Genomic DNA, 27047 nt, shown 5'->3' on the forward strand with positions numbered 1-27047 from the left:
GGTTGTTAGACCCCCAAAGATTTGGTTTCACCCTTGGTGGGAAGGGGGGATTATTTCAGGCAGAGAAATTAATATTTGCTTTTCTCCCCTTGCTCTAAAGAACCAAAATTCTATGGTCCCACCTCCTTTCTGCTCCTCTGGAGCACAGAGAATGGCGCATGAGACAGGTCTGCACCTAAGATCTCCCAGTAGGAGAAGGATAGGATCTTCATTTCCAAACTGCCTCCAGCCAGATTCTTCATGGCTGGATCAACAGCCCCAGTGCCCCTATGCAGTGGGTCTGTACTCCCTACTCACTGGCAAAACATTCCCTAGGCACAATCTGTTTGCCTACACATTCTGTGCCCAGTCATTAGGTTGTTTGGATGACTGTTATGGCTGCTATCTGGCCACACCCTCCTTACCATCTCCTTGTTCTGTCCCAACAACAAGCCAGCTACCTCAGAGCAAGAAATCTCTGGCTCAGTCTCCCATTGCTGGTTGTGAATTGGTGAAATATTCAGAAAGTAAAATATAAGTTTTTTATTTGCATTTCAGGGAGAGATTTATCAGAAACTCCCTGTTCTGCCAAGCTGCGAATGAGTGTACAGAATATTTTAAACATTGTTACTGCTCATTGTCAGAGTAATTTCTGCTGAGCTATTATAGAAATATATGAAAATATTTCCATGGTATGGCTTATTTATATTGTATATGCATATATTATTTATATGCATAAATAAGTTTAATATTTTATAGGTGTTGATTAACAACCAAATTAATTATTTTTACATCTCTAGTGGATAGAAGACTTTTCACTTGATTAGCCTCTGGTTATGTATATTATAAATCTTGGTACTGGATGTTGTAGTACATATAGGACATATTATACTGGAATAGGACCCCTGGACTTGAACATTTGTTCATGCTCAGATAAAGTCAATATAGAGAGTGGTAGGAATATTTATAGGTGTTGTTGCTACATCAGTCATGATGTAGAATTGAAATTAGTTACATATAGCAGGAACCGTGATCTATATATTCTACTACATTCAGACTTAATATACCCTTTTAACTTAATTTCCATGGGATGTATTAAAAAAAAAACTTATAACTCTAGCATCACTGAAATATATCTAAGAGGAATGAGCAATACTATATACATCTGAAATACATTACTTTTGCTAATTTTACAAATGACTTTACAAAAATAAATGATTATGTAAACACATTGCTAATCTTTTCTGGGCCTTAAAAAAGAATTTTGCAAGTGGAGGACACAGAATCCTTACCTAGATCAGCTTTGAAAATTCACTTTTGAAGAGCAACTATTTATTTAAAAATTTACTTATGTATATTTTGCGTCATTGTTTATTTTTTATTTTTCATTTTTAAAAATAGTGTTTACTTTCCTTCTCAGGTGTGGTCCCCATAGAATTTCCACCACAAGTTCTCCCCGGGGGCCATCACCATAATCCTGTGCTCCTCCTGTCCCCCCATCTCAATCCCTCTGCTGCCCTCTTCCCTAGAATGTATCTGATTTATAGTTGTCTGTTTATTTTTCTGTTGTTTTTAATTGTTATTAGTTTTTTCTTGCTCCTTTATTTGTTTTCTCTATATTCCTCCTATAAATGAATCCACCTGATATTTTTCTTTTTCTTTCTGACTTATTTCACTGAGTATAATCCTGTCTAGCTCTCCATATTGCTGTGAATGGCATAAGTTTATCTTTTTTGACTGCTGAATAGTATCCATTGTGTATATATACCACATCTTTTTGATCCAGTCATCTATTTTTGAGCAGTTGAGTTGTTTCCAAGTCTTGCCTATTATAAATAGTGATGCCATAAACATAACCATGCAGGTATTCATTTGAATTAGTGTTTCTGTGTCCTTTGGGTGGATCCCTAGCAGTGGAATTGCTGGGTCATATGGCAGCTCCATTTTTAGTAGTCTCAGGACCCTCCACTTAGCTTTCTATAGTGGTTGTACTGGTTTGCATTCCCACCAGCAATGTAAGAGAGTTCCTTTTTTCCCACATCCTTACCAACATTTATTGTTGCCAGTTGTTTTGGCATGTGCCATTCTTACTGGTGTGAGGTAGTATCTCATTGTGGTTTTGATTTGCATTTCCATGATTATGAGGGATGTTGAACATTTTTTCATATGCCTGTTGGCCATTTGCATTTCCTCTTTGGAAAAGTGTCTCTTAAGTTCTTCTGCCCATTGCTTGACTGGATTGTTTACTTTTTTGACTTACTTGAGTTCTCTGTATATCTTTGAGATCAGTCCCTTATCAGTTGTATGGAGTGCAAAATTTTTCTCCCAATCAGTAGTGTGTCTCTTTATTTTGGTTAAAGTCTCTTTTTCTTCACAGAAGATTTTTAGTCTGATGTAATCCGAGCTGCTTATCTTTTCCTTTACTTTCTTTGCTTTGGGGATGAGTCTTTAAAGATGTTACTAAGGGTCCTTCCCAGTGGCACAACTGGTTAAAGCACAGCACTATGAAGCTATCACAGCCACTGCAGCACAAGTTCAAATTTCATCCCCTGTCAGGGAGCTGACCCACATGGAGTAACAGACCTCTCCTGTCTTTCTTGCTTCTCCCCTCATTAGTGTATTTCAATCAATCTGCCTGTTCAACTCCCCACTCTGTGTCTGGTGAATCCTTTCACCCCCTGCATCTCTGGTCTGTATCCCAGTTCTTGTATGCATAAATAAATAAATCTTTAGAAAAAGATGTTATTTATTGAGATGTATGTCTTACATTGGTTTATCTATGTATTTTCTTCTACCTTTTTTATGGTTTCAGGTCTTATGTTCAGTTCTTTTATTCATTTTGAGTTGATTTTGTGTATGGTGTGAGGTAGTGGTCTAGTTTCATTCGTCTTTTTCATGTAGAGTCCAGTTTTCCTATTTATTGAGCAAACAGTCCTTGTTCCATTGCATATTATTTTTTTTAAAAAAGATTTATTTATTTATGCATACAGAGCTGGGGTACAGGCCAGAGGTGGAGGGGCAGTGAGAGGATTCACCAGAGACAGACAGTGGGGAGCAGAACAGGCCGACTGATGAAGTACACTGCTGAGGGGATCAGCAAGCGGGTCAGGAGAGGTCTGCCATGACATGTGGTCACCTCTGGGGCAGGGGATCAAACTCATGCTGAAGTGGCCTTAGCTTCCCAGTGCTGTGCTTCAACCCGCTGTGCCACCAGGGAGGGTTGCTTATTCTTTAAGAACAAATAATTGTATAAAGTACTTGGTAGTGGTCTTGTGAAATAATATACACTGTGAAATCAGATGGGCATGTAATAACTTACATGTTCAGTACAATATGTCATGGACATGACTTGAGCCTAACTTGCTGAGTAGGCAAAACTCATAGGAAAAGTAAGCTAGAGTAGAAGAAAAGAAAGAGCGAGGAAGGGAGTAAAAAAGATAGAGAAACATCAGGAAAAAGGTCAAGGAAGAGGTTCATGTACTTCATTCATCAGACTTACACTGACCCTCATCAGTGGATGTTGATGCCACCTCCATGTCCCCTGAGCCTCATGAGTTTGTTGGGGGCTACAGAAGAATTTCTGGGATGGCAGCATCCCATGTTAAGCTTCTGCCTGAAAGCTTTCTCCAGTGTCAGGAAACTTGACCTAAAGGCAGAATAATTGGGGGTGGTATTCATTCTCAGCATTGGGTGATGTTGTAACAGCCTAGGCATCATCTGGTGGGATGCTTTTGTGTGAGTTCTACACAATTTCTCAGAGGGTCTCCAGAAAAACTGAGTGACCACAGTGAGTGATCCATTAATTACCTCATTTGTTTACTGGTCTCTCCCTTATGACTCACTTTCCCTACTTACTTGCCAATGTTTCTCAGTCCATCTCTCAAACTACTGACTCAATTCTTGTGTTAGGCTCTTCTTTTGGGGTAACACAAACCAAAGACACCCAGTTGAAGTCATGTGGAAGTAAATTTACCACTTAAAGAAGCAAACTTTAAATATTAAAATAGAAAAACATGGAAGGGTTTTAAAGGAAAAAAATAATTTGGGTATCCCAAATAACTCAACAAAATTATTTACTGGTGTTTCATGTGACTGCTTAAAAATAATGCTGATTCTGTAGAAACTAATTTAGTTTCTCTGGGCAGATAAAAAAGAACTGAATTATTGCATTCAGGTCCTTAAAATTCCCTTGCATTTATATTCCATCTCTGGCTTATTAAATGGGTCTGTGCTCTGTTAACATACACATGCACTCACAATATAAACAGCTTAACTAGACATCTGTGTTGACTATATATAAGAGGCAGTTAACTTTTGCCTTGTTGCTGTTCAACAATCTTGATATTTTAGTCTGCTGGCCAGATGAAACAAGATTGGATTTTTGGTACCAGATGTGTCAGTTTGGGTTTGTATTTTGCAGGTGCTCCCCCCAGCTGGGAAGATGGAAACTTGCCATCTTTCTGCAATGATGATTCAGGATAGAAATATAGCGTGTTAAAAATAATTCGACATATTAATGGAGGCTTTGTCCCTTGTGGGCTTCTTATGCATAACATATGAACAGACCAGCAGCTGTTCTACATTTTTAAAGAGTTTGAAAGTTAGAAGCATACATAGCTTCTCAAGACATAAGCAACTGCTTGGAGTCCTGGAAACAAGATTCAACAATAAACTTGTATTTGTGAAAGTCACAAAAAATAATCCCACTGGCATATGTTCAGGTGGTTTTAGTGTATTGAACAATGTATCAATTTTCATCATTTAGGTTTCCCTGTTGAGGCAGAATGGTATAGATGAATATATTTGTCACATATGGGGATGGGTTTTCTAGCTGATTTCCAATATTTACATTTCTAAATCACAATTTAAAAAACCTACTTATTAGCTATCTTCATTTAAACGTTCATAAACATATTATGAAAAATATTAAATTTTCATAAACATATTATGAAAAACTGAAAGTCTTATGAAGGGCTAAATTCTTAAAATATATATATGTATATATATATAGTATTTTATCTTATTCTGGACCACTAATATGAGATTTCTTTAGGTGAGAATGCTTGACTCTTCAAAACCACCTCGTGTTTACTAGTCAGTGCCAAGGAATGGCAATGATCTCTACACGAATCCCTTACCTTATACCAAGGACAGTTTCTGGACCAGGAGAGAGTTAGCCCCAGTCCATTGTCACCACTGTTGCTCTTAAAATACATTTTAAAATGCTTCACTTAGGTTTAACTTACATACAAAAACTGCACACGCTTGCTTTGTACAATTTGGTGAGTTTGGACATATGCATGCTTCAGTGATACTACCACCACAACTGAGGTTACAAACATGTCTCAGAATAGCTTCCTTGTGTTTCTATTTTGTTATTGTAGTGGTAAGAACACATGACATGAGACCTACATTTCTTTCTAATTTAAATAAGAATTGATTCTTTTCATTGTGATAACAGTGGGTTTCTGTTCCATCAATTATTGCCTCTGCTAGGTAGCCACCAGAATAGTCCATCATGCTTCCTTCCCCCTCCTCTTTTTCTTTTCTAAAGATTTATTTATTTATGCGTACAGAGCTGGGATACAGGCCAGACAGAGGTGCAGGGGCAGTGAGAGGATTCACCAGAGAGAGAGAGTAGAGCAGAACAGGCCGACTGACAGAAGTACACTGCTGAGGGGAGCAGCAGGCAGGTCAGGAGAGATCTGCCATTCCATGTGGATCACTTCCGGGGCAGGCGGGGATCGAACTCGTGCTGAGGTGGCTTTAGCTTCTCAGTGCTGTGCTTTAACCCGCTGCATCACCAGGGAGGACTTCCTTCTCTTTGTGTTTCTATACTTTTCCTACTCCCTCTCTCTTTGGATACTTTAATTTTATAGTCAGTTTTCAAGGGTTAGTTGTTAGAGTGAGATTTAGCCTCTTAACAATTATTTATTTGCTTACATATATTTTACATCATTGTTCATTTTTTTTTCAGGGTTTGTTTTCTTTTCACAGGTGTAGTCCCCATAGAATTCCCACCACTAAATCACCTGTACACCATCACCATAGTCCCTTGTGCACTTTTCTGCCCTGTGTCTCTTAACAATTTTAAGGTGCACAGTTTTTAAGTGTTAGCTATGTTGTACAGCAAGCAGATCTCTAGAATTCATTCATCTTATATAATTCTAATATTTACCCTTTGAACTTCCCTATTTTTATTGTTATGATAATTTTTCTAAGTTTAACCTTAAAAATGAAATAACAGATCTCTACTTTGGGTTTATTCACTCTATAAAATTCCACATATCCTCATTATTTCATCGGTACTATTTCATTGCTATTCTTGTGTGTTATAACTTTCAAGTGCTAGGATATATTTTTCTGAGTTGTTCCTTGGAATCTCCGTGAAATCCACACAGGAGATACCATTTTTCTCATGTCTCCCACATGGAAATTTCCATTTGGATCTTTCTTTTGGAATTTACTGTCTTTTCAAGTTTAGTAAAGTCTTTGTGTTTGGTCCTTGATTTCCAGCCTTTATTGTTAAGGGGAATTTTATGTGACACAATTAATTCTCTTGACTCCCTGGTACTTAAAAAAAGTTTTTTTTAAATACATACAGAACTAGGGTACAGGCCAGGGTGGTGAGAGGCTTCGCCAGAGACAGAGTGGGAGCAGAACAGGCAGATCAACAAGGTACACTGCTGAGGGGAGCAGTGGGTGAGGCAGGAGAGATCTGCTGTCTCATGTGGATATACCAGGTGCTGGGATCCAACTTGCATTGAAGTGTCTGGGGCTAGCTTGTAGTGCTGCATCCTAACCCATTGAGCCACCACAGAGGGCCCTCCCTGGTATTTTTAAAAAGTGAACAAATCAGCTAATGCTTAAAAGGGTAAATCAGAATTAGTTTATATCTGTGTTACTTCATTGTGACTCTATGAGGTATCAACTCTAAGTAGCAGGTTGGTTCACTGTGTAGGATGAGTATTTTGCAGGCGGCAGCTAGGGAGGACAGAGATTGCTTGTTGATGATGAAATTTGGATTAAAAACCAATGAAAAGAACCTTGGTCTAAGTTATAAAACCTGCACTCTAGTTGCAGAGCTTTTGCTCAACAAACTGTGATTTTGAAGAAGCCTTAAAAATAAGATAGTTTGACCTGGTGACATCTAAGTTTAGAATCCTGTTATATTTAATAGAAGGCTTTATGTTTGGAGAAGATGGAGTCTACAAGTTCAAAAAGAAACTAAGAGGAAAATTTGGCAGTTTAAGGGAAGTGATTCCCCTTTTGAGAATTCTTAATATTCAAGAAGACTTGGCTAGCTAACTGTCCAGTCAGAGCCCAGGTTCAGGCATTAGAAGGTCAAATGATAGAAATGACTAGTTCAGTCCTCAGTACTGATGCTTACTGAGAAAAGTCATATGTATTTTCCTGGGAGCATGCTTTGAAGTGAGAGAATCCATGACTATTTTTTTCACAGGTAAAACAACTTTCAGTTTAACCCGAGTAATCATATTTCAGTTAGTGTCAGTAAACAGGAGCAAAAATATTCTCCTATTACATATTATTTAGAATAAAATACTAAAAAGGATTAGAGGACTAAGACTTTCATGGAAATATTTCAGCGCAGTTCCTATTTCTATAACTCCTGTGGAGTTATAGGTGAGAACTTGCTTTCTTATATGAATGAGAAATCCATCGGCTTTTTTTTTTTTGATTCTACCATTTCTTTCTTTCTTTTTTTTTTAAAGAGATTTATTTATTTATGCACACAGAGCTGGGGTACAGGCCAGACAGAGGTGCAGGGATGGTGAGAGGATTCTCCAGAGTGAGAGAGTGAGCGGGGAAGTGGGGATCAGAACAGGCAGACTGACAAAGTACACTGCTGAGGGGAACAGCAGGTGGGCCAGGAGAGTTCTGATGCACCATGTGGATCACCTCCTGGGTGGGGATCGAACTCACACTGAAGTGGCTTTAGCTTCTTAGTGTTGTGCTTTTTCCTGCTGTGCCATCAGGGAGAGCCCTGATTCTCCCATTTCTAATCAGAGATGAGAACTGTGTCCACAAGTAGAAAAATCATCAGCTTGAGTAAAAATGGAAAAGTTTAGGTTAAATTTTAATTTATCTGGACTAAGTAATCATGTAGACGGAGTGCAGGAATGCACGCCACCATCCTGTGTTGTGGCTGGGTGTGTTTTGCTTTCTTTCCTAGATCTCTCATCACTGTCTATATGCCCCTTTAACCTTGAAAAAGTCCATCATTCTTTACTCACACAAGAAGTTTTCTATTTTTTCATTGGTTCTCCTGTTGAACTTTATGACAATTACTGCATATTTACTCAACTCTGAGAAATATTTGTTTCAGTGGTGAAGGTTCCATGATATCAGCTGTTATTCATATATACTTTGAAACTGGATGTAAAAGATAATTATCTGCATACTTTTTTGGAGGCATGATTTTAAGTCTTTGTTTCCTTTTCTCCAAGATTACTTGAAAAAAAAATGGTTGTTTACGCTCTGGCAGCTTTAACTAGTTTCCTCAGATGCAAAAATTGTATTGGCTGCCATTTACTACATTAAAAACAACCTCTTAATAATGAGTGATCCTCTAAAGAAATTATTTAAAAAATATGATACATCAAAGTGAAGTGGTTGCTTTTCAAACAAATAAGAACACATAAAGCCTTTTCATAGAATTTGGAGGAAGAGTGATTTGCTTTAGTTCACTGTCCCTCTGAATTCCAGGAAGAAAAACCAGCACAATTCTTTCCTCTGTGAATATTGACTATCAAGATAAGAATTTTAGTTACAAGTTAGTAAAACTTTATAATTTTATTGAGAAGTTAAAATTTCCTTGGTTAAATGCCTTCTTGATTTTGTTCCACATTTTGTAGAAGACCTGAACTGAGGTATACTATCACATTTACTGAATATTATGAAATTCCTATATTGACATCCTACCTCCCAGTTTGATGGTAGAACTGGAAGTGGGCACTCACCAGAATCTGGCCCAGCTGGCACCCTGGTTTTAGGTTGCCAGTCTCTAAGTTAGCGAAGCTACAATATTTGATTTAGCAGCTCAAACTAACTAAGATACTGAGTTTGCTTCTTTGGTTCAACTCCAATGTGGTTTAGAAAGTGCTTTCTCATCTCTTCCCTGTAGGTTTTAGAATGTAATAATTTCCTGGGATCTAGCTCATTCATTTTTGGGAATTTCTTTCACTCTTTTTACATTACTAATGAAAATTTCTGACAAAGTTGAAACAGCCCACAGAAACCAGCATATTACAAAAGAATGATTTATTACTAGTAATAAACAATGACATTTAGATCATGAAAATAAAAACCAACACAGATATGGAAGATCTTCATTTTATAAGAAATATATATTTATTGACTTTTTTTCCATTTTCTTACAAAGCAGTTAAAAAACTCATTTATGGAACTTGCATGCTATTCAATACTATAATCACTGCCTCCTTATGAGACCAGTGGAGCCGTAGTAAGTTTCCTTAAGCATCACAGAAGATAATCATTGCTGGGTCCCACTTTTACAGAAAAGAATCCAAGTTTCACTGGACAGAGTATGCTTAGCTCTATTGAAGAAGACCAGTTTAGTGTATTAATGTCTAATTTACATATGGTTAGAAAGAAAAACTTTGAATCTTTACAGATTAAATACTCATTTTATACTATGGTGTAAATGTTTGAATCATTGGTGAGTGTACAATATATAGATGTAGATGTACTAGATATATCTATAAATAAAATAGTACTTTAAGGTAACAATATTCTTTGGCTGGTTTAAATGCGTATAGTGGACTCTTCAAAGACTAAAATGAAAATGGCCCCACTATTATTGTCAATCTTAACACCGAGCTTGTGCGGAAGGTCCCTATACTGTTGACTGTTAGCATCTCCAAGTCCACGATGTATTCTCTTGGTCCTGATAGTGATTTCACCAGCACAAGCATTGCGCTTACAGGACTTGTTTGCTAAAATAAAAGGAAAAGGAGAAAGAAAATATTTTTTCTTGGATGAGAAATTCTATTATTTGTGAATATGTTTTCTGTAAGAATTAGAGGAAGAATTTTGAAGGTGGGATCGTTGGTTTCAACACCTATTGGGGCTTATTCCTGTTCACACATAGTTATAGTTGCAACTTACAAGGACTCATTCTTTGTTTTCTCTCTTAATATTTCTCTAATGCCGCTATGGAGTAGTACTTCTAATCTTTATAGAATCTGTAGTTCCTGTGAGAATCTGTAGTTCCTGTGAGATAATTTCTGAATTGGCAAACAGTTGTCATTTCACTTTTCAACATTGTACATCTGTTTACATTCTTTTTTAAAAAAAGATTTACTTAGTTATGCATATATAGGTGACAGAGGGGAACAGGCCAGAGGTGCAGGGGTGGTGAGAGGCTTCACCAGAGACAGTGAGGAGCAGAACAGGCAGATTGATAGAGTACACTGCTGAGGGGAGCAATGGGTGGGTCAGGAGAGGTCTGCTGCGCCACGCAGGTCACCTCTGGGGGGAACTGAACTCATACTGAAGCGGCTGTGGCTAGCTTGCAGTGCTGAGTCCTAACTCGTTCCGCCACCAGGGAGGGCCTGTTTACATTCTTAGTAGGTGAAAATACTTGTAAATAATTAATTTCAATAGAGTGTGGTGAATACTAAGATATATGGGGTTATTCACGATATATAGATTCATCAGATTAAGGGAGGTTTGTGAATGCCCTAGGGTAAATGAAAGTTTGGGAATGAAGTATATTCAGAATAACTGACTGCAGTTCCATTTAGGTGAAGAGGATATGAAAGGTGTTGGAGAGTGAAGGGGCAGGTATTAGATGTTTGAATCTAATGTCAAGGAGAGGGCAGGGATAGAGGCAATGGATTAGAATTTAGCAATTACTTCAATGACCGTACATTAAATCAAGGGAGAAAATGTATAAAAGGCTGGGTATGGTACAGGTTAGCATTTAAGGTATGGCCAGAGGAGAATCTTCAGGTTCACGATTTAGTGACTTCACCTCTGAAGGAGGTGATTATTAAATGGAAAACATATGGGTGGTTAACAGTATCCAACAGAGCAGGTTGGCTGAGCATGACTGGAACTAAAACTGCTCTCTGAATTTGATAGTGTGGATTCTGTTTATGACTTTTCTGGAGCAACTTCAGTAGGGTAGTAGAACAGAAAACAGAGGAATGACCAGGAATTAAAAATAGAAACTATCATTGCAGACCATGCTTTAAGAAACTTGATGGGAAAGGGAGAAGAGAGAAGTTGGAGATTTATATACAGTGCTGTCCATCTATGCTGCCAGACTGGATGTGAAATGGATATAGATAATCTAAGAGATATGGATAATTTAAGAGATATGGAAAGTGGGATTGAATCAGGGTTGCTGGACAGGGAGTTGAAATGTTGGAAATGGACTAATGCAAAGACAACCACATAATGATGGATTAGATGAAAATAGAGGTACTAACATTACTTGAAGGGTGAAGATAGAGTAAGAGTGAGGGTGAGAGAGAGAGAGAGCAAGAGAGAGTGAGATTGAATGGATTACTGATGACTAAAATTCTGAGGCAGAACTGTTCTGAATGAAAACAAAGTCCAAGTTATGACAAAATTCTTCATAATTTATTCCCTCCTTATCTCAGGTCTTATTTTTCTGAATGATCTCACTTACACCCTGTGCATTCTCTTTGAGTGATTTCATCTCCTGCCATGGCTTCAATTGTCACATATTTGCCAGCTACATGAAGATCTGAATTTTGAGTTCCAAGTCTACATATCCCACTCTCTACTCATCTTTACTTGGATATCTCATGGGGACCAAAACTCACTATATTGAAGCTGAACTTGGCATACTGATTTCTTCTTCCCTATCTCATCAAATGACAACACCATTTACTGTTGCTCAAAACAGAAACTTTGGGGCTATCATCGATGCTTTCTTCTTCATCTCCCCATAGCAAATGTGTTAGCAGTCCAGTAGTTTTCTCTGTGCCTTCATAAATCTGCTCATGGTTTTAGACTCACAACTGCTACCCTGATAAGACATCTCCTGAATGACTGACTCGTCTTTTCATTTGTATTCTTGCTTATCCCAATCTAGGCTCCATTGCATACCTAGTCATCTATTTAATATGAAAAATCAGATAGCAACTTCTTCTACCTGAAACCTTAGTAAAGTTTGTGAGGCATTGCATGATCTAGATATAGCTCATCTCCCCAGGCTTCTCTCAAGCTACTTCAACTCTAGTATTTAGAATTTGAGACTAATTTATTCACTTTCTTGCCCTTCTATTTGCTATTCTTTAGTTTGTCCTTTCGCGTAAAGCCACTTCTTCCAGGAGGCTTCCAGGTCATTTCTTTCTTACTTAGGTTAACTTACTATACATTCAGGAACAACTTGCAATACTCAGTGGTAATGCTCAGTAGTCTTGTGAGAACTTGCTCAATGACTGGATGATAAGCTTCACTGGGGCAGAAATTAATTGCTGTATCTCTAGGATCTAATATGGTGCTTGTCCAATTAGCGATGATTGTAGGTAACAGTAATACCTTGAAAGTATCGAATAAATTAAATAATTCATTTAGAATATTCTTTGGACATCTGCTTGGGTCAGGAACCATTTGATGGTGGTGGATGGAACAGACAGGTAAAGCATCTGCTCTTATTATACTTATGGTATAATAAATTGGTGGGCAACCCAGACCAATGAAATCTATGCAAGGTGAAGCTAAGGACTATGAAGAAATATAAAACTCAGTAATGGAGGCTAGAAATTGGGAGGGAAAAAGAAGCAATGTATTCTACCTCCAATTTCACATACTATTTCTTTGCAATGTTTCCTTTTCTAAGGAAGATTTTCTCAGTACTCTCACAAAAAGAAAATAAACAGAATCCTTTGTTCACAGATCTTCTGAAGAATCAGGTTCAGTCTCATGGCCACCAAGAATTTTTGAATGTCTCAGTCCATATTAATTCTCCTATCTCATGGATCATAACATTAAAACAAAAAAAATTCTTCCTTATTTTTTATAAATGTTAACTTGTGTCACATAGTAATATTTAAACTCCTTGAAATAAGGCACCATGTATTACATGCACCTAAAAGGGAGCTAAACATATTGAAGTGCAATTAATTAAGACCTGCTGACTTATTCTTATTCCTTAAATGACTTCTGCACAATTAGAGTAAATGTAGTATTTTGTCTAACTATTTATTGAGCTATGAGATAAGACAGTCAAAATGTCTACTCATCTTAAATAGTTTTATTTTGTTTGTTCCAAATAATTTAATATTTAACTCTGGGATTATTAAAATCAGCATTTTTATATCATTCATGAGAAAAGAGTATTTCACTTGAGAAAAACACTGTACTTATGTGTGAAAATATCAAGTTGATAAAATGAACAGATATGAATAATAAAAACCTTTAAAGTGTCATTTTATTAGAAAGAAAAAACCCTTCTGGAGTTTTGTTTAACTATTTGTGCAATTCAGCTAGAAAATTTTATTTTCTTAAGGATTCAAATGGAAAATATTTTTAAAGAAGATTTTGAGGTGAACTTATTTTATTGCCACGGGCTACACATAATGTTATTTACTTGGGATAGAATTCCTAAATTGGTATTATCTGAACAGCATGAGTAAACTTCTGACAAGTATTGAGTACATCTCAAATTTAAAGCATAAAAATGTTAAAGAAGCTTAGTCTTAGTTATTAGAAAAAAGTAGTAATAGATTTTATTTTTGGGTTGGGTTTTTCTCTTCAGAAGTTGGTCATGAGAAATTAATCATTTCTAATTTACTGGCAAAGAAACAGCATCATATAACTCTGGAGTTGGAAGGGAACTTAATATATCAAAGAACAGAATAAACGTGTAAACATTAAAGATCTGTAAACTTTACCACAGGATGAATTTCCCAATTTACTTTTCATATTTCTCAAAATGAAATATTGACTTTAAAATCTGATTAAAAATGAAGAGTGCCCAAAGGAGTTTTGAGAAAACTGTAACTGGATGAATAACATCCTTAGTGCGAAATAGTTACCGTAACCCTGCAAAATGTTTGGTGGGGTGCCATCATTTTCACATGAAGTGGTGAGACGTATTTAAAATATGTTAGAATTTTAACCTAAAATGAACTTTTTGAGATCTTGCATTGAGGGCCTAGAGGCTGAGGCACTGTAGGCAGAAGCTCTGGAGGGGCCAGGAAGGTACTAAGAACCAGCTTAAAGAAAAGAGGCAGAGGTATGAGGAAGACACTGTGATAACCCAGGAGACACTGTGAAGAAACAAAATCAGAGAGAGGTTTCATCAAGCCATTGAAAGAAAGGGAAAACACACCCAAAAGGGACCTTGTATTACCTGGAAGATTACACGAATGGTACAGCTATTGCTACATGGTACAGGAGGTTGGGATCATGTCTTAGAGACTCCTAGGTTTTAGTTTTGGTGTGAATATAAACAATCTTATGAATGTAGCAATAAGGAATTCATAGTAATTTAATTTTTTCACCATAATTATCTTTTTGAAATTAATTTTTGGAATCGAAATAACACTGCAACATAACATAAATTTCAGATGTGCATTGAGATTCAACAGGTATATGTATTACATTATGTTCACCGCTAATCTTTTCTATGTACAATGAAATAACTCACTGATTTGCAGTATCTATTTGATGTGTGTGTGCATGCATGTAGGGTTGTGTTTTGGAGGTCACATTCAAATCTGCAACTCTTTAGTCTGGCATCTGAGTGATTTTAGAGATATAACCTGCATCTTTTCCATAAAAATATAAAAAATAGTAATATCCATCTGACAGTATTACTAAGAGTGTAAAATGACATACATAGTGCACATAATGTCTGCACGTAAAAACTCGTAAATGTTACCTTTCCCATTGCTTCTCAGCCTTTGGCCAAGATCAAGTGTAAATATAGCTTTCCATAGGAATACTACCAAACATCACATCAACCATAACATGCAATAACTTGCATCTTTCTCAACAAGCTGCCCTAAGGATACTTACTCTTAGATAGAACTCTCCATTTTCATTTCCAGATTTAATCCGAAAAGTATTGATAGTGTTGGCATAAATGGTTGTGGCTTGTATCTGGAAGATGTCTGATGGCACCGACCTGTCAGACCGGATGCTCATGTACTTGTACACGATGGACTGGGGGAGTTCTCGGCACACAGCATTCGAGACAGGGCAAACACATCGGCTGCAGAGACAAAAGTATTGCCCACTTTAGCTTGGCAAGACTAAAATTTTCCCAGTTTCAAAAAGTTCTGGTTTTTCTTACTTCTCTGATGTTAGAACGTAAGGCTCTTGACAAGGATTCCTTGGGTAACAACGGAAGCCGCCATGGTAATTCCAACACATTTCATCTTCCCGGCATTCATTTGTGGTCTCACACTCATTTATGTCTGTAAAGATGTAAGGTCTGAGTAAATTGTGAAAGTGACAGATTCAGGGTGGCAAGGAAGGAGGTGTGTGGGAATCTGGAGTATTCAATTTGCCTACATACAAGATGTGTGGAAACTGAGTTCACTGCATTTAATTCAAATGTAGCTTAGCTATTCTAGAAAGATTAATATGTGTCAATTCATATTTTATTAAGTGTCTATTGTTCATCTATTGAATTAAAAACTAAATTCGAGCCACTGAACCTGCTTTTATACAACTGAAAGACACCACTCCTCATCTCTAGAGAGATTACAGACTATATAGGACTATAGATAAGATAATCATTAATTATAAAATAAAATGGAATTCATAAAAGAGATAGATAAGTGTACTGTAACATTAGAAGCGGGACTGAATAATTATGCCAGGGGGATTGGGAAAGGCTGAAAGAAGGGGAGGAGGCATCCCAAATTGACCTTGATGGGTGATGTTTAGATTTTTTTTTTCATGGTTGGGGGGCTGAGAAAGCAGCAGAAAACTATGGAGAAGGTAGTTTTTGTTTGGTTCAGGTGCCTAGAAGAGATGTAGAGTCTAGATGTGATTTTAATAGGCAGTAGCAGTAGCATGTTGGTGGATAGTTGATGCTCTGGGATTCTCTTGTACTCTCCAGAGGAAGCACAACACAGGAGGTGAAGTTATAAAGCATTCCACCTTGTAACACATATTTAAAGACTGGGATAAGCACACTTGAGGAAGGGGCTGTCAGTAGTGAGAAGCAATCTAGGGAAAGACAGACCAAGGAAATCACAGTGGGAAAGGATCTCAAGTAGGATTATTGATTAACCAGGCTGGACAAAGACTGATTTTAGATTTGGAAATAAGGAGCTCCCAGATGACATATGATAGAACAGCTGCACTAAAGCTACTCCATTTACAGCAACAACAAAATTTTTATTAATATCCACATACTTATCTATGTGTATCTCCTACATTTGAATAGTGCTTTAGATTTTATCTAATGTAAATCTTTTCTGAATGGATCTATTCACAAGTCTGATATTTTCGTTCATTAATTTACTCCTTCCATCAGTAATTTATTGCATTCTTGCTACAAGCCAGATATTACCTAGTTGTTGGGATATCATCTGAATTCTCATCTCAAGGTCCTCTTCATTGGGCCTTTATTACTTTCTGTTTTGTTTTATTGAACTCTCTGTGTCTTAATTCTTCTACTAGCTTAGAGACTTCTTGAGGCAAGGGTTAAATACCCATCTCTTTAAAACTTTTTCACCACCTACCAATAATGCACTGAGAACACGTTGCTTTTCACACAACACAGCAAAACTAAAATAAACACGCAGCTATGGATTGAAGGCACTCTGCAGAGGAAATGGAGGGAGAGGGTTTGGGAGAGGGAGGCGAGAGCCCAGGGGTTGTGGTGATGGTGCACAGGCATACTTCCACTTCAAGGCACTACATCCTCTTAAGTGGCAGTAATTTCTGGCCTTGTATTTGGAGCAAAAAGTTTTCTCTTAGCTTCCAAACTGGTTAAAGCTATCTGAAACTCAAGAAGAGATTAGAAAAGCTTGTAGCTTCTTTTGCACTGGCTATAATTCAAGAAACAGCTTAAGAATCTTCAGAAGAAATCACAACTGACTTATCCCTTCAGTATTTTCCCATTTTTTTAAAAAATAAAAATACTATTTAGTTGCAAGAAAAAAAAAAAGAGACTGGCTTATATGGAAGCCAACAACAGCAAAAGAAATTTTATATAATAATTTATATTTTTACTTATAATAATTTCAAACCTAGCAAAATCAGCATCATAATCATTCAGGAACGTTTTACGGAAATTCATAGTATTAAAGTATTTCATGATTTGGTATTCTCTGACTCTGTTTCTCACCCCCAGAATGTTAATCTTTTTAAGACTATGGAAACAGTTTTTTATTTCCAAAATAAGCTTTTTGAATGAAGACAAGAATTAGTTTGTAGACAAGGTTGGGAGGAATGATTTATATGGGAGAAACCAATTGCTTTGTGCCTTAAATGAATTTGTTTTTTCACAGAAATGTTTTGACTTAACCAACCTTTCTGAAGCTGTGTTATCTCAGGATATATTTATGAATCACCTATTTACAATTCCATTGCATTTCTACCTTTAATTATAACAGATATAATTGCTTCCAGATATAAAGGCCAGGCAGGTAAAAGTCCACTGTTTGTTAATTTGCTTCTGTCTATTGCAGAATAGCAAATTAATTTATGATCATAAATGCATAGATTGTTTTCTTGCTTTTTTTTAGGACTTCAGGGAAATTTGTTAAACTATCCCACTGGCTAATATTTTCCTACTTGTAATATTCATATTAAAAGTCTCAATTAGGTTTCAGAAAATAAAACCATTGGAATGCCATGTTTTCCCACAATTAACATTACAAAGTCTTGAGTAACCTTGAAAGGGATATCAAGATTGAGCACAAACATTCTGATTATGTTCATTTTTTGTGACTGGAATCTAGTCAAATGATCACTGGCACAGCATAAATCCTAGGTCATAGATGCTCCCTCTGAGTTAATATTTTCCTGTAAAATCATTAGCCTGAGAATCCCCAACGTGGCCTTTTCTTGATCCTTTCTTTTCTTAATAGACTTTGCTGCCTTGTGTGACTTTTCTCATTCCTGACTCATATGGATTCTTACAGAAGATTTGTTACTCATCATTTACATTGCTAGGCATATTTCATAAAAGCATCTTGAACTATACAGGCTTATAATTTATAAGTCATTATGGGGTATGTTATTTTATTTTATTTCCACAATTCCCTTTTCTAAGTGCTAAGTCTCAGATAAGTTTGATAATTAGCTCAAGATTGTGTCTTTAAAATACAGCATAGTTAGGACTCGAACAGAGTCTCTATTTTCAAGTTTAGTGATTTTTTTTTCATGGTTCTCTCATTCTTGATGTCAATGTTTACCCTAGGTTTCCCAGGATTACATTTTTTGTTTGTTTTAACCAAGCACGCTATTTCTTGTTAAAGAAATTTTAATCTACATGCAGAATAGGAGGTCAGGAGGAGAAAATAGACATTTTTGACCTTTAAGCAGACTATGAAATCACACCACGTGGATAGCTGTTTCTTCAATCTATGTGAAGATCATCTCAACGTTGTTTGTAAACTGGACCCAAGGATAACTATTTTGGATTAATATTTGAAGCAGATTTTCTCAGCACCTAAGCTATCATTTATCATAAAATTTTGGTATTTTAGAGAATTAAGAGTGGTTTGAAATAGATCTGCCTCACATATTAAACTTATGGTCTACACTCAAATTTATAGTGAAATATTTTAATAATTGAATCTTTTCTAGTAGATGATTAGAAGTTGTATATTATAAAGATTATATTGACTATATAAAGGAGATATCAATATTTTATTAAAGTTATTTATATATTTTTAAAAATATTTTTTAATTTATGAACAGAACTGGGATACAAGCCAGAAGTGTAGGGATGGGAAAAGGCTTCACCAGAGACAGAGTGGGGAGCAGAACAGGCAGATCGATGAAGTACCCTGCTGAGGGGAGCAGTGGGCAGATCAGGAGAGGTCTGCCATGCCATGTGGGTCACCTCCGGGCCAGGGATCGAACTTGCACAGAAGTGGCTGCGACCAGCTTGCAGTGCTGTGTCCTAACCTGCTGTGCCACCAAAGAGGACCCTAAAGTTACTTATATTTAAGAAAGAAAAATCACTACTTTAAATATAAAGGGAAGTCACCATTAATGTGGAAAATACCTTCTTTCTGAGATAAGCACATCTCATGAAGCTGTGCTCGCATTACGTATTTCAGGTGCAAAAATAAAAGTCTATGATAGAAAGTCCTATAATAAATATCCTCCTTTCTCTTACTGGTTAAAACTGAACACTTAGCAGGTAAGAAAACAACAAACTTACCCTGACATGTTCTACTTCTCACCACTTGATACCCCTGTGGGCACATGCATGAGAATTTCCCAGGTTCATTGACACATTGATATTGACAAAGGTAGCTTGAGGTTCTGCATTCATCAATATCTGTTGAATCAGACCAGAGCAAGGACACAGAGTTGAAAAACTTGTATGTCACGGCTTTGTCATGGCTTTGGTAATGTTATTTCAGAAAAGGTGAGTGAGTAAAAACACTAAATACAGTACTTTCTAAGTACTGTAACAGAAATACAGTACTTTCTAAGAGTCTCAAGGTAAATCCTAATAATAATCTGTTCATTTTATCTAGAACTTCATAGCATGAAGAGTTTTTCTTATCATCAGCTTTACTCCATTATTGCTGACAGTTTGACAAGTCCTGAGCCTAACTGTACAAGTTGAGCAGGGAGAATGAACCGGCATGTGGTTGATGCTCTTCATATTGGGATCTACAAACCCACCCGTGATGAAGATTCACATTTGCCTTTTCATAAATTGGGTGGTTCTGTTACCAAATTCATCCAACTTTGAACTCCAAGTTCCATCCCTGTGCTAACTTCCAGAGGTAATTCCCTGGAAGGGTCTGACTTTAGGTGACAGAGGCAGCCCCTTTTGATTCTGAGCCAGGTATTATCGTGTGTGGCTACTCTGGGGAGGATATAAGCTTTGAGGCTCCAGGTATGAGCTTGAGGGACCCAGGAGGAAGAAAGGGACATCAAGAATCAATGGTGTTCTCCTTGGGGTGTCTTTTGCAGTTTTAATTAACACAGAGGAATGTGTACAAGCAATGGACTCTGAAAGTCATCCCTTCCCTGCTTTTATTTTTGTGGAAATTAAAACTGAAGCAACTTCAAAAAATGTAGCGAAGTCACCCGGTGGAGGGAACAAGGTTGGGGACCAGATTTCTTAGGTTCTGCTCTAATGTTTTGACAGGCAGTCACCTTTACTTAAACTTGGATAATGTACACACCAGTCAATGGAGTTCTTGTTAGATGTAGAACCTGACTCAGGAGATCTGGACTAAGAATCCTCATTTCTCACAAATCTCCAGATCCTTCTATTGGCCAGTGAATATAATGAGAAGCAAGACACCAAGAGAACCCTTTCTAATAAAGCCAACACTTCAGTTATTTTGTTTCCTGACCTTTCTCTTCATAATATTCTAAAAGGTCAGTGTTACAATTGAATGAAAATAATTGAATTTCAGAACAGAATTACTATACATGAAAATGTGTTTTATAAACAGCTAAACAATCTGATAAAGCAACAGAAATCATGTGAATTGGGCTCATATTACAAACTAATTGGAAGATATTTACCTTCACAATTGATCCTGTCACTGCTCAGCTCATATCCTTGATTACATTGGCAGATGAAGGAACCAAGAATGTTGTAGCATTGCTGAGCACACTGGTTGCTGGCATCACATTCATTTATGTCTAAAAAGAAAGGTTATAAACATTTATATCTATATCTTTAAAAATCCTTACTTTTTTCTAACTATGTCATCTGATGATAAGTGAGTAATTCCTTAGCTGGATACTTTGCTCAGCAGAAGCTCGTTGGAGACCATCCACTCAGGTTTCACAACTGTTGGAAAAACTTCAAATGTTTGTCATCTACTTCTTTTTAAAATTCCAAGACATTTTTTTTCCTGTGAGTTACTCTCTCAAATAATTTAATGTTTTAATAAATACACAGTTCAGTATCTATTTCTTTTACTGTTGCACAGATGCAAAATGCCAAGTCTATAAATAATTGACATATGATACTCATAGTGATATGGCCTCTCAGCATGCTGTAGTGAAGATTTATCTGAGCTATTTATTACTTTTTGAATGGGTTCTGTTAAATTCCATTACAATTATAACATAAACCTTTGAGACCCATACAGAGTTTTGCAATGCTCTCAGGCACTGAAAATACTGTGAAAAGGTATTTTCCTTGCGCTAGATTCTTTCCGTGTTATGCTAATCTTACAATTGTGTGCCATGACACTATAGTGCGAAAGAGGAAAAGCAGCATGAGCAAATCAGATGTACTTTTGGTGGAAAGTTTATGTATTTGAACATGCAGTAATCCTTTTGCCCCTTCAGCAAAAGGTATATATCACACAGTATTGACTGATTGGTGGATATATATCTGTTGATTTACAGTTTTTAATTTTTTGACATACACACAAAGAGAATTATAACCACAGTTTTAAAAGTTTGCCATTCACATCTTGACATAATTTAACAAACAGACTGGTTACTGTCTTTTCAGTTTCATACAGGATGTTGCTGGAAACCAGTTCACTCAAGAACCTAGAAAACTGGAGATACTGTACCATGGCTTGGGCTTTGTTTTTTTTAAAGAGAGATATCAGTTAGTCAGAATGGCAGTTCCCAAAAGGCTTACCTACACAGGTATAGTTGTTTGCTGCCAACTGAAACCCAGGACTGCACTGGCAGTAAAACGATCCTGGTGTATTCACACATCTTTGATGACAGTATGGAGGCACGGTGCATTCATCTATGTCTAGGTCATCAGGCAGACACACAGAGAGGACCAAGTTATTGAATCTTCTTGCAACTATTTGCTCTCAATTTTCAGCAAAGCATTACTAAAAACCTATCTGGAGAAACCTGATTTTAAAAGTAGTCCTATTTTTCTCAGTTTTCTTTTGACTAAAATTAAGTTTTATATTCACTTTGATCTGCATGCTACAGTTAACTGAGATGTTAAAAATCAAGACATCGGCCCTCCCTGGTGGCACAATGGATTAGGATGCAGCACTGCAAGCTAGCCCAGGCACTTCAGCGCAAGTTGGAGCCTCCACATGGCAAGGCAGACCTCTCCTGACCCGCCCGCTGCTCCCCTCAGCAGTGTACTTCTTCGACCTGCCTGTTCTGCTCCCCGCTCTGTCTCTGGTGAATCAGCTCACCTCCCCTGCACCTCTGGCTTGTGCCACAGTTGTGTATGCATAAAATAAATAAATCTTTGAAAAAAAAAATCAAGACATCATAAACCTGGTTGGTGAGTTGAGACTTAAAAAGAGAAATGAATTTAAATCTATTTTGCATATAAATGAGAATGTCAGTTTAGGGATCTAAAAACTTATTGGTAATGATAGAAGTGGGAGAATTAAGTGGTGCAGTTTAAAACTAAGAGATGGGGGCGTGGACTGCTGCCTTGGTGAAATCACTTACACATTCAGTGTCATTTTTTCTTCTGTAAAATGTGGACAGTAATATTGCTGTGTGTATCTTAGGGAGTTTTTGTGAGAATCAAATGGGGGGGGGAGAGAGATGCTAACCACATTATTCTAGTTAGTGTTCTTCTGACATATTGATAAAGTGTTCCAAACTGTCTTTCTCATATTAGTATTCCCAACTATGAAATGCTCAACTGAGAACTTGTAGAGTAGAAGTAACTTTTAGAAGCATAATACAATTAATTTGTGAGTCCATGCTTTGCGACAGCACCACCATGATGTGTATTTCAGACAATTATGCATGTTATGATCTAACATGACAGAGTGACACTGTATTATGGTATAAAACCAAACCAAACCAACTTTTGCTGAGCTCTCCTGGTACTTTACTAACTAAAAGTGTGGGAGCCAGTGTGTTTCTTGGTGACCTGAGTTTGACTCTTTCTCCTGGTAGTTCCTAGCATGGTCTTAACTTCTGGGAGCTTCCCTTTTATCTTTTGTAAGCAATAATATAACAATGTGGCAGAATTTTTAGGCAGATCACATAAATTTGTTTAAAATAAGTGTGAGATATTATTAATAAGCTGCAACATATATTTGATTTAATTTGAATAATGAAATGACTGATAATGGTAATAACTGATCATGACATTAACATGGTTTACCCCTCATTACTTAGGTGGTTTGCTCAAATGTTATCTACACTACACCCACTTGAACATAAAGAATGTTCAGGATAAGTCTGTTAACTCGTTGTGTAACAAGAACCGACGACTGTTCAGCCCAAGAGCAGGACTGTTTCTCCCACACTTGGGTTCCTGTGGCTGTGGTTAGTACTCAAGGAAAGAGTGGGATGCAGAGAATTTAATCTTCCCAAGGACTCAAAGTGCATCAAGAGCAGAGTTGGGAGCTGAACCTCACCAAGTGCCCTGTAAGTTATGCTATCCAATGAGCCAGTCAGTGAACCTCATATATCAATGTTTTACTGCTATGACCCTCAAAGAACTAATTAAAAATCATTTTCTTGGTTTCTTTTGTGTTCACATTCACATACCAAACTTCTGCTTCTCTTCAGCTAACATATAAACAATACTTTGATACCCAAAATACGTTCGATCTTTTAAGGTTCATTGTTTCTAGTTCATTTGGAAAATGAATTGGTAGTCACTGTAAGAAAAAACCGTTGCTGGTTACTACTCTCCAAATAAAGAAGGGCGCTTTGTTGTGATTGCCAGAGATTTAAACATGAAAATGCTCAAAAAAATTCTCACTTACAGCTCCTCGGTCTTACCTACACACTGCTCTCCTCTCTTCTGATAGCCGGGACGGCACTGACAAGTGAAGGAGCCCCGCAAATTGATGCACATCTGGTCAGCTCTGCAGTTGTGTGTCCCTGCAGAACACTCATCTATGTCTGGAAGAGACATGCCAGGTAGAAAGAGTTTGCCGGTGTTGGGAAGATTTTGCTATCATACATTCCTTAAAGAAAATAAGTTTCCATTGTATCCTTACAACATTGACGACTCTTATATTAGAAATGTTTTTATTTCAAGTATCAAGAAAATAATTATAGATGCCAGTGTGTAGCACTTAGTTTTAACAAATGCTGCCATTTTGTCATGCTTGCCTCAGCTCAGCCTTTAGCTTGTTAAGAAATGGAACACTGGCCCTCCCTGGTGGCGCAGTGGGTTAAAGCACAGTACTAAGAAGCTAAAGCCACTTCCGCATGAGTTCGATCCCCGCCTGCCCCGGAGGAGATCTACATGGCATGGCAGACCTCTCCTGACCCGCCCGCTGCTCCCCTCAGCAGTGTACTTCATTGATCTGCCTGCTCTGCTCCTCACTCTGTCTCTGGTGAAGCCTCTCACCCTCCGCATCTCTGGCCTGTTCCCCAGTTCTACATGAATAAATAAATAAATCTTAAAAAAAAAAAAAAATGGAACACTTCAGATACAGTTCAGGCCTTAATTGATCATCACCCCATGCCCTGGCAAGAATGAATCCTTCCCTGGGTATTATAAATAAAATGTAAATAAGTTATATGATACCTTTCCCCTCACCAGATATATTGTATTTAAGATAATTTCTATTGACAAATCTCTGAAAGCCTCTCCAAAAACAAGATATAAATGAGACCTTAGTGTATTAGGCATTCCCTGTTGCTGTTTTTTTCCCAAATTACAGGCTAATATAAATGTATAATACTTTCATGAAAAATTTCAAAACACAAAAGATTCAATTTTTCTAAGAGAGAGGCTGGTTTAAAACATGTAGTTTATAATACAAGTTTTGCTAAAACACTTCACTTCTGGAAAGAGTTTGCTAATTATGCCTTAAGGAGTTTGGAGATTATATTGTAGTTCTAGAAAAGTAAAAATGTTATGGTAATATAGTGAATTTGTTATAAAGAATTCAGTTGGAACCCAAATGTGCTGTATGTATATATACATATTACAGTAATTTATAAGTGAAATTTTACTTTGTCTTGACTATATTATTTTCATCTTTAGTTAAATCATTCATCTAATAAGTTAGATAACACAGATAAAAAAAATTAGGCAATTGTGACATTCTTCCACGACTTGTTTTAAACTCCATTAAAAAATATGAAACTCATAATTCCTAGATGACAATTTTGTATAAAAATGGAGACAAAGCTTAGAAGGTCTGAGATCATCTGTGACAGACACAGGGTGGTGCTTTGGAATACATAGAGAGCCAAGAAGCAATTAAAACAAAGAAAGAGCCACCAGCAATTAGAATTTATTCCTTAAATCTTGTCTTTCCTTTTAAGAAGCTCAGAGAGAGGTCTCTGGTGTAGTGCTTTGCATCTCCCCATATTTCCATGGAGAATTGCTATACTTTCTCTACAGGGTGTAATAATTTAGGAACTTCAGGTTTCAAGGCAATTGTCCTCAGATACCAGCTTTGCTTAGTTGGGTGTGGAAATGATAAGATTCTTTCCAAAAGAAAGAGGGAGTGGTGATGAAAAATCCCCCAGGGATATAAGGCTGTTTATTGGATTATAACCTATAAAAGCATCTTACATAATTCTTTTAAGTTTTGGCAATTATATTTTTGATCTTGATTTTTTAAACATTAAATCAAAAATTTAAATCATATTTATAGAGGTAACACTGATTTACATAGTGTATATGTTCTAGGGATATATGTTCACACATCTCTGAAGGTATTATCACACTAAGCCTTCCACCAAAACCCCAATAATCTTCCACTTTGGTCCGTCCATTAGGTTCCCTCGCCCATTGCTCCCATCCCTCCATGCTTCCCTTCTGGTGGCCTGACTTTTATCGTCAGATGTTAAGGTTTTTGTTTGTTTGTTTTGTCTATTTTTGCTTTGTTTCTTTGTGGTCTACATATGAAATAATTTCTCTTTGTGACTTATTTCACTTAGCATAATGCTTCCACTTTCACTGTGTTGTCACAAATGATAAAAGTTCCTCTTTTTTTAAAATAGCTGGTAGTATTTCACTGTATGTATGCCACATCTTCTTAACCTATTCATCTGTTCTTGGATACCTATGTTCCCACAGGTTAACCATTGTAAATAGTGCTAAAATGAACATAGGTGTGCATATCTTTCTTCGAATTAACGGTTTTTGTTTTCTTCCAGTGAACACATAGGAGAGGAACTGTTGGAACATGCTATAGATCCATTTTTAATTTTTTTTAAAGATTTATTTATTCATACAGAACTGGGGTACAGGCCAGAGATGCGGAGGGTGAGAGGATTCACCAGAAGAGTGGGGTACAGAGCAGGCAGATTGACAAGCACACTGCTGAGGGGAGCAGCAGGTGGGTCAGGAGAGGTCTGCAGCACCATGTGGATCCCCTCCAGGGCAGGCGGGGATCGATTGAACTCATGCGGAAGTGGCTTAAGCTTCTTTGTTTTGTGCTTTAACCCACTGCGCCACCAGGGAGGGCCCCATTTTTAATGTTTTGAGAAAGCTTTGTACTGTTTTCCATAAAGACTGGGCTAGTCTACAAGTCTACATTTCCACTAATAGTGTCAACAGGAATCTTTTTCCCACACTCTTGCCAACACTTGTTTCTGGTCTTTTTGATATGGGCCATTCTCACAGGCATGAGGTGGTCTCATTGTGGTTTTGATCCAACATTCCCCTGATAATAAGTAATGATGAGCATTTTTCATGTTATTGTTGGTCATCTGTATGTCTTTTATGGAGAAATACTTAACTATATTTCCATCCATTTTTTTGATTGGGCTGTTTTCTTATTTTAAAATTTATTACTACTACCACTACCACCACTATTACTATTGCTGCTGCTGCTGCTGCTACTATTTTCAAATCACTGATTACCAGTCTGTCATTGTTAGGTACCAGGAATATGGGCATGAATCTTGCTTTGAAGGTCCATTATTTGCTCTTTATTGTGTCTTATTTTCTCCTATGCACTTGATAAAACACATCAACTTGGGTTTCTTTACAGCTTTATGAC

The 27047-nt window shown here is 37.0% G+C and overlaps 1 protein-coding gene across 2 annotated transcripts in view; it reads right to left on the reverse strand.

The window, feature by feature from the left end:
• Nucleotides 1-9333: 9333 nt before the first annotated feature.
• The window catches only part of EFEMP1 (EGF containing fibulin-like extracellular matrix protein 1), a 56589-nt gene continuing 38875 nt past the window's right edge, over nucleotides 9334-27047 (reverse strand). For both annotated transcript variants that reach the window (XM_012731434.1, XM_004691415.2), the window contains exons 5-11: nucleotides 23857-23979; nucleotides 21770-21889; nucleotides 20689-20808; nucleotides 19358-19477; nucleotides 15299-15422; nucleotides 15022-15217; nucleotides 9334-9956 (exon numbers count right to left, since the gene is read on the reverse strand). In XM_012731434.1, coding sequence (XP_012586888.1) covers nucleotides 9795-9956; nucleotides 15022-15217; nucleotides 15299-15422; nucleotides 19358-19477; nucleotides 20689-20808; nucleotides 21770-21889; nucleotides 23857-23979 — 965 coding nt within the window. In that variant the 3' untranslated portion in view covers nucleotides 9334-9794. The remainder of the gene's footprint in view (nucleotides 9957-15021; nucleotides 15218-15298; nucleotides 15423-19357; nucleotides 19478-20688; nucleotides 20809-21769; nucleotides 21890-23856; nucleotides 23980-27047) is intronic.

The sequence above is a fragment of the Condylura cristata genome, unplaced genomic scaffold, assembly GCF_000260355.1.
Source record: "Condylura cristata isolate star-nosed mole 26May11 unplaced genomic scaffold, ConCri1.0 scaffold00031, whole genome shotgun sequence".
In the NCBI taxonomy this organism is placed as follows: domain Eukaryota; kingdom Metazoa; phylum Chordata; class Mammalia; order Eulipotyphla; family Talpidae; genus Condylura; species Condylura cristata.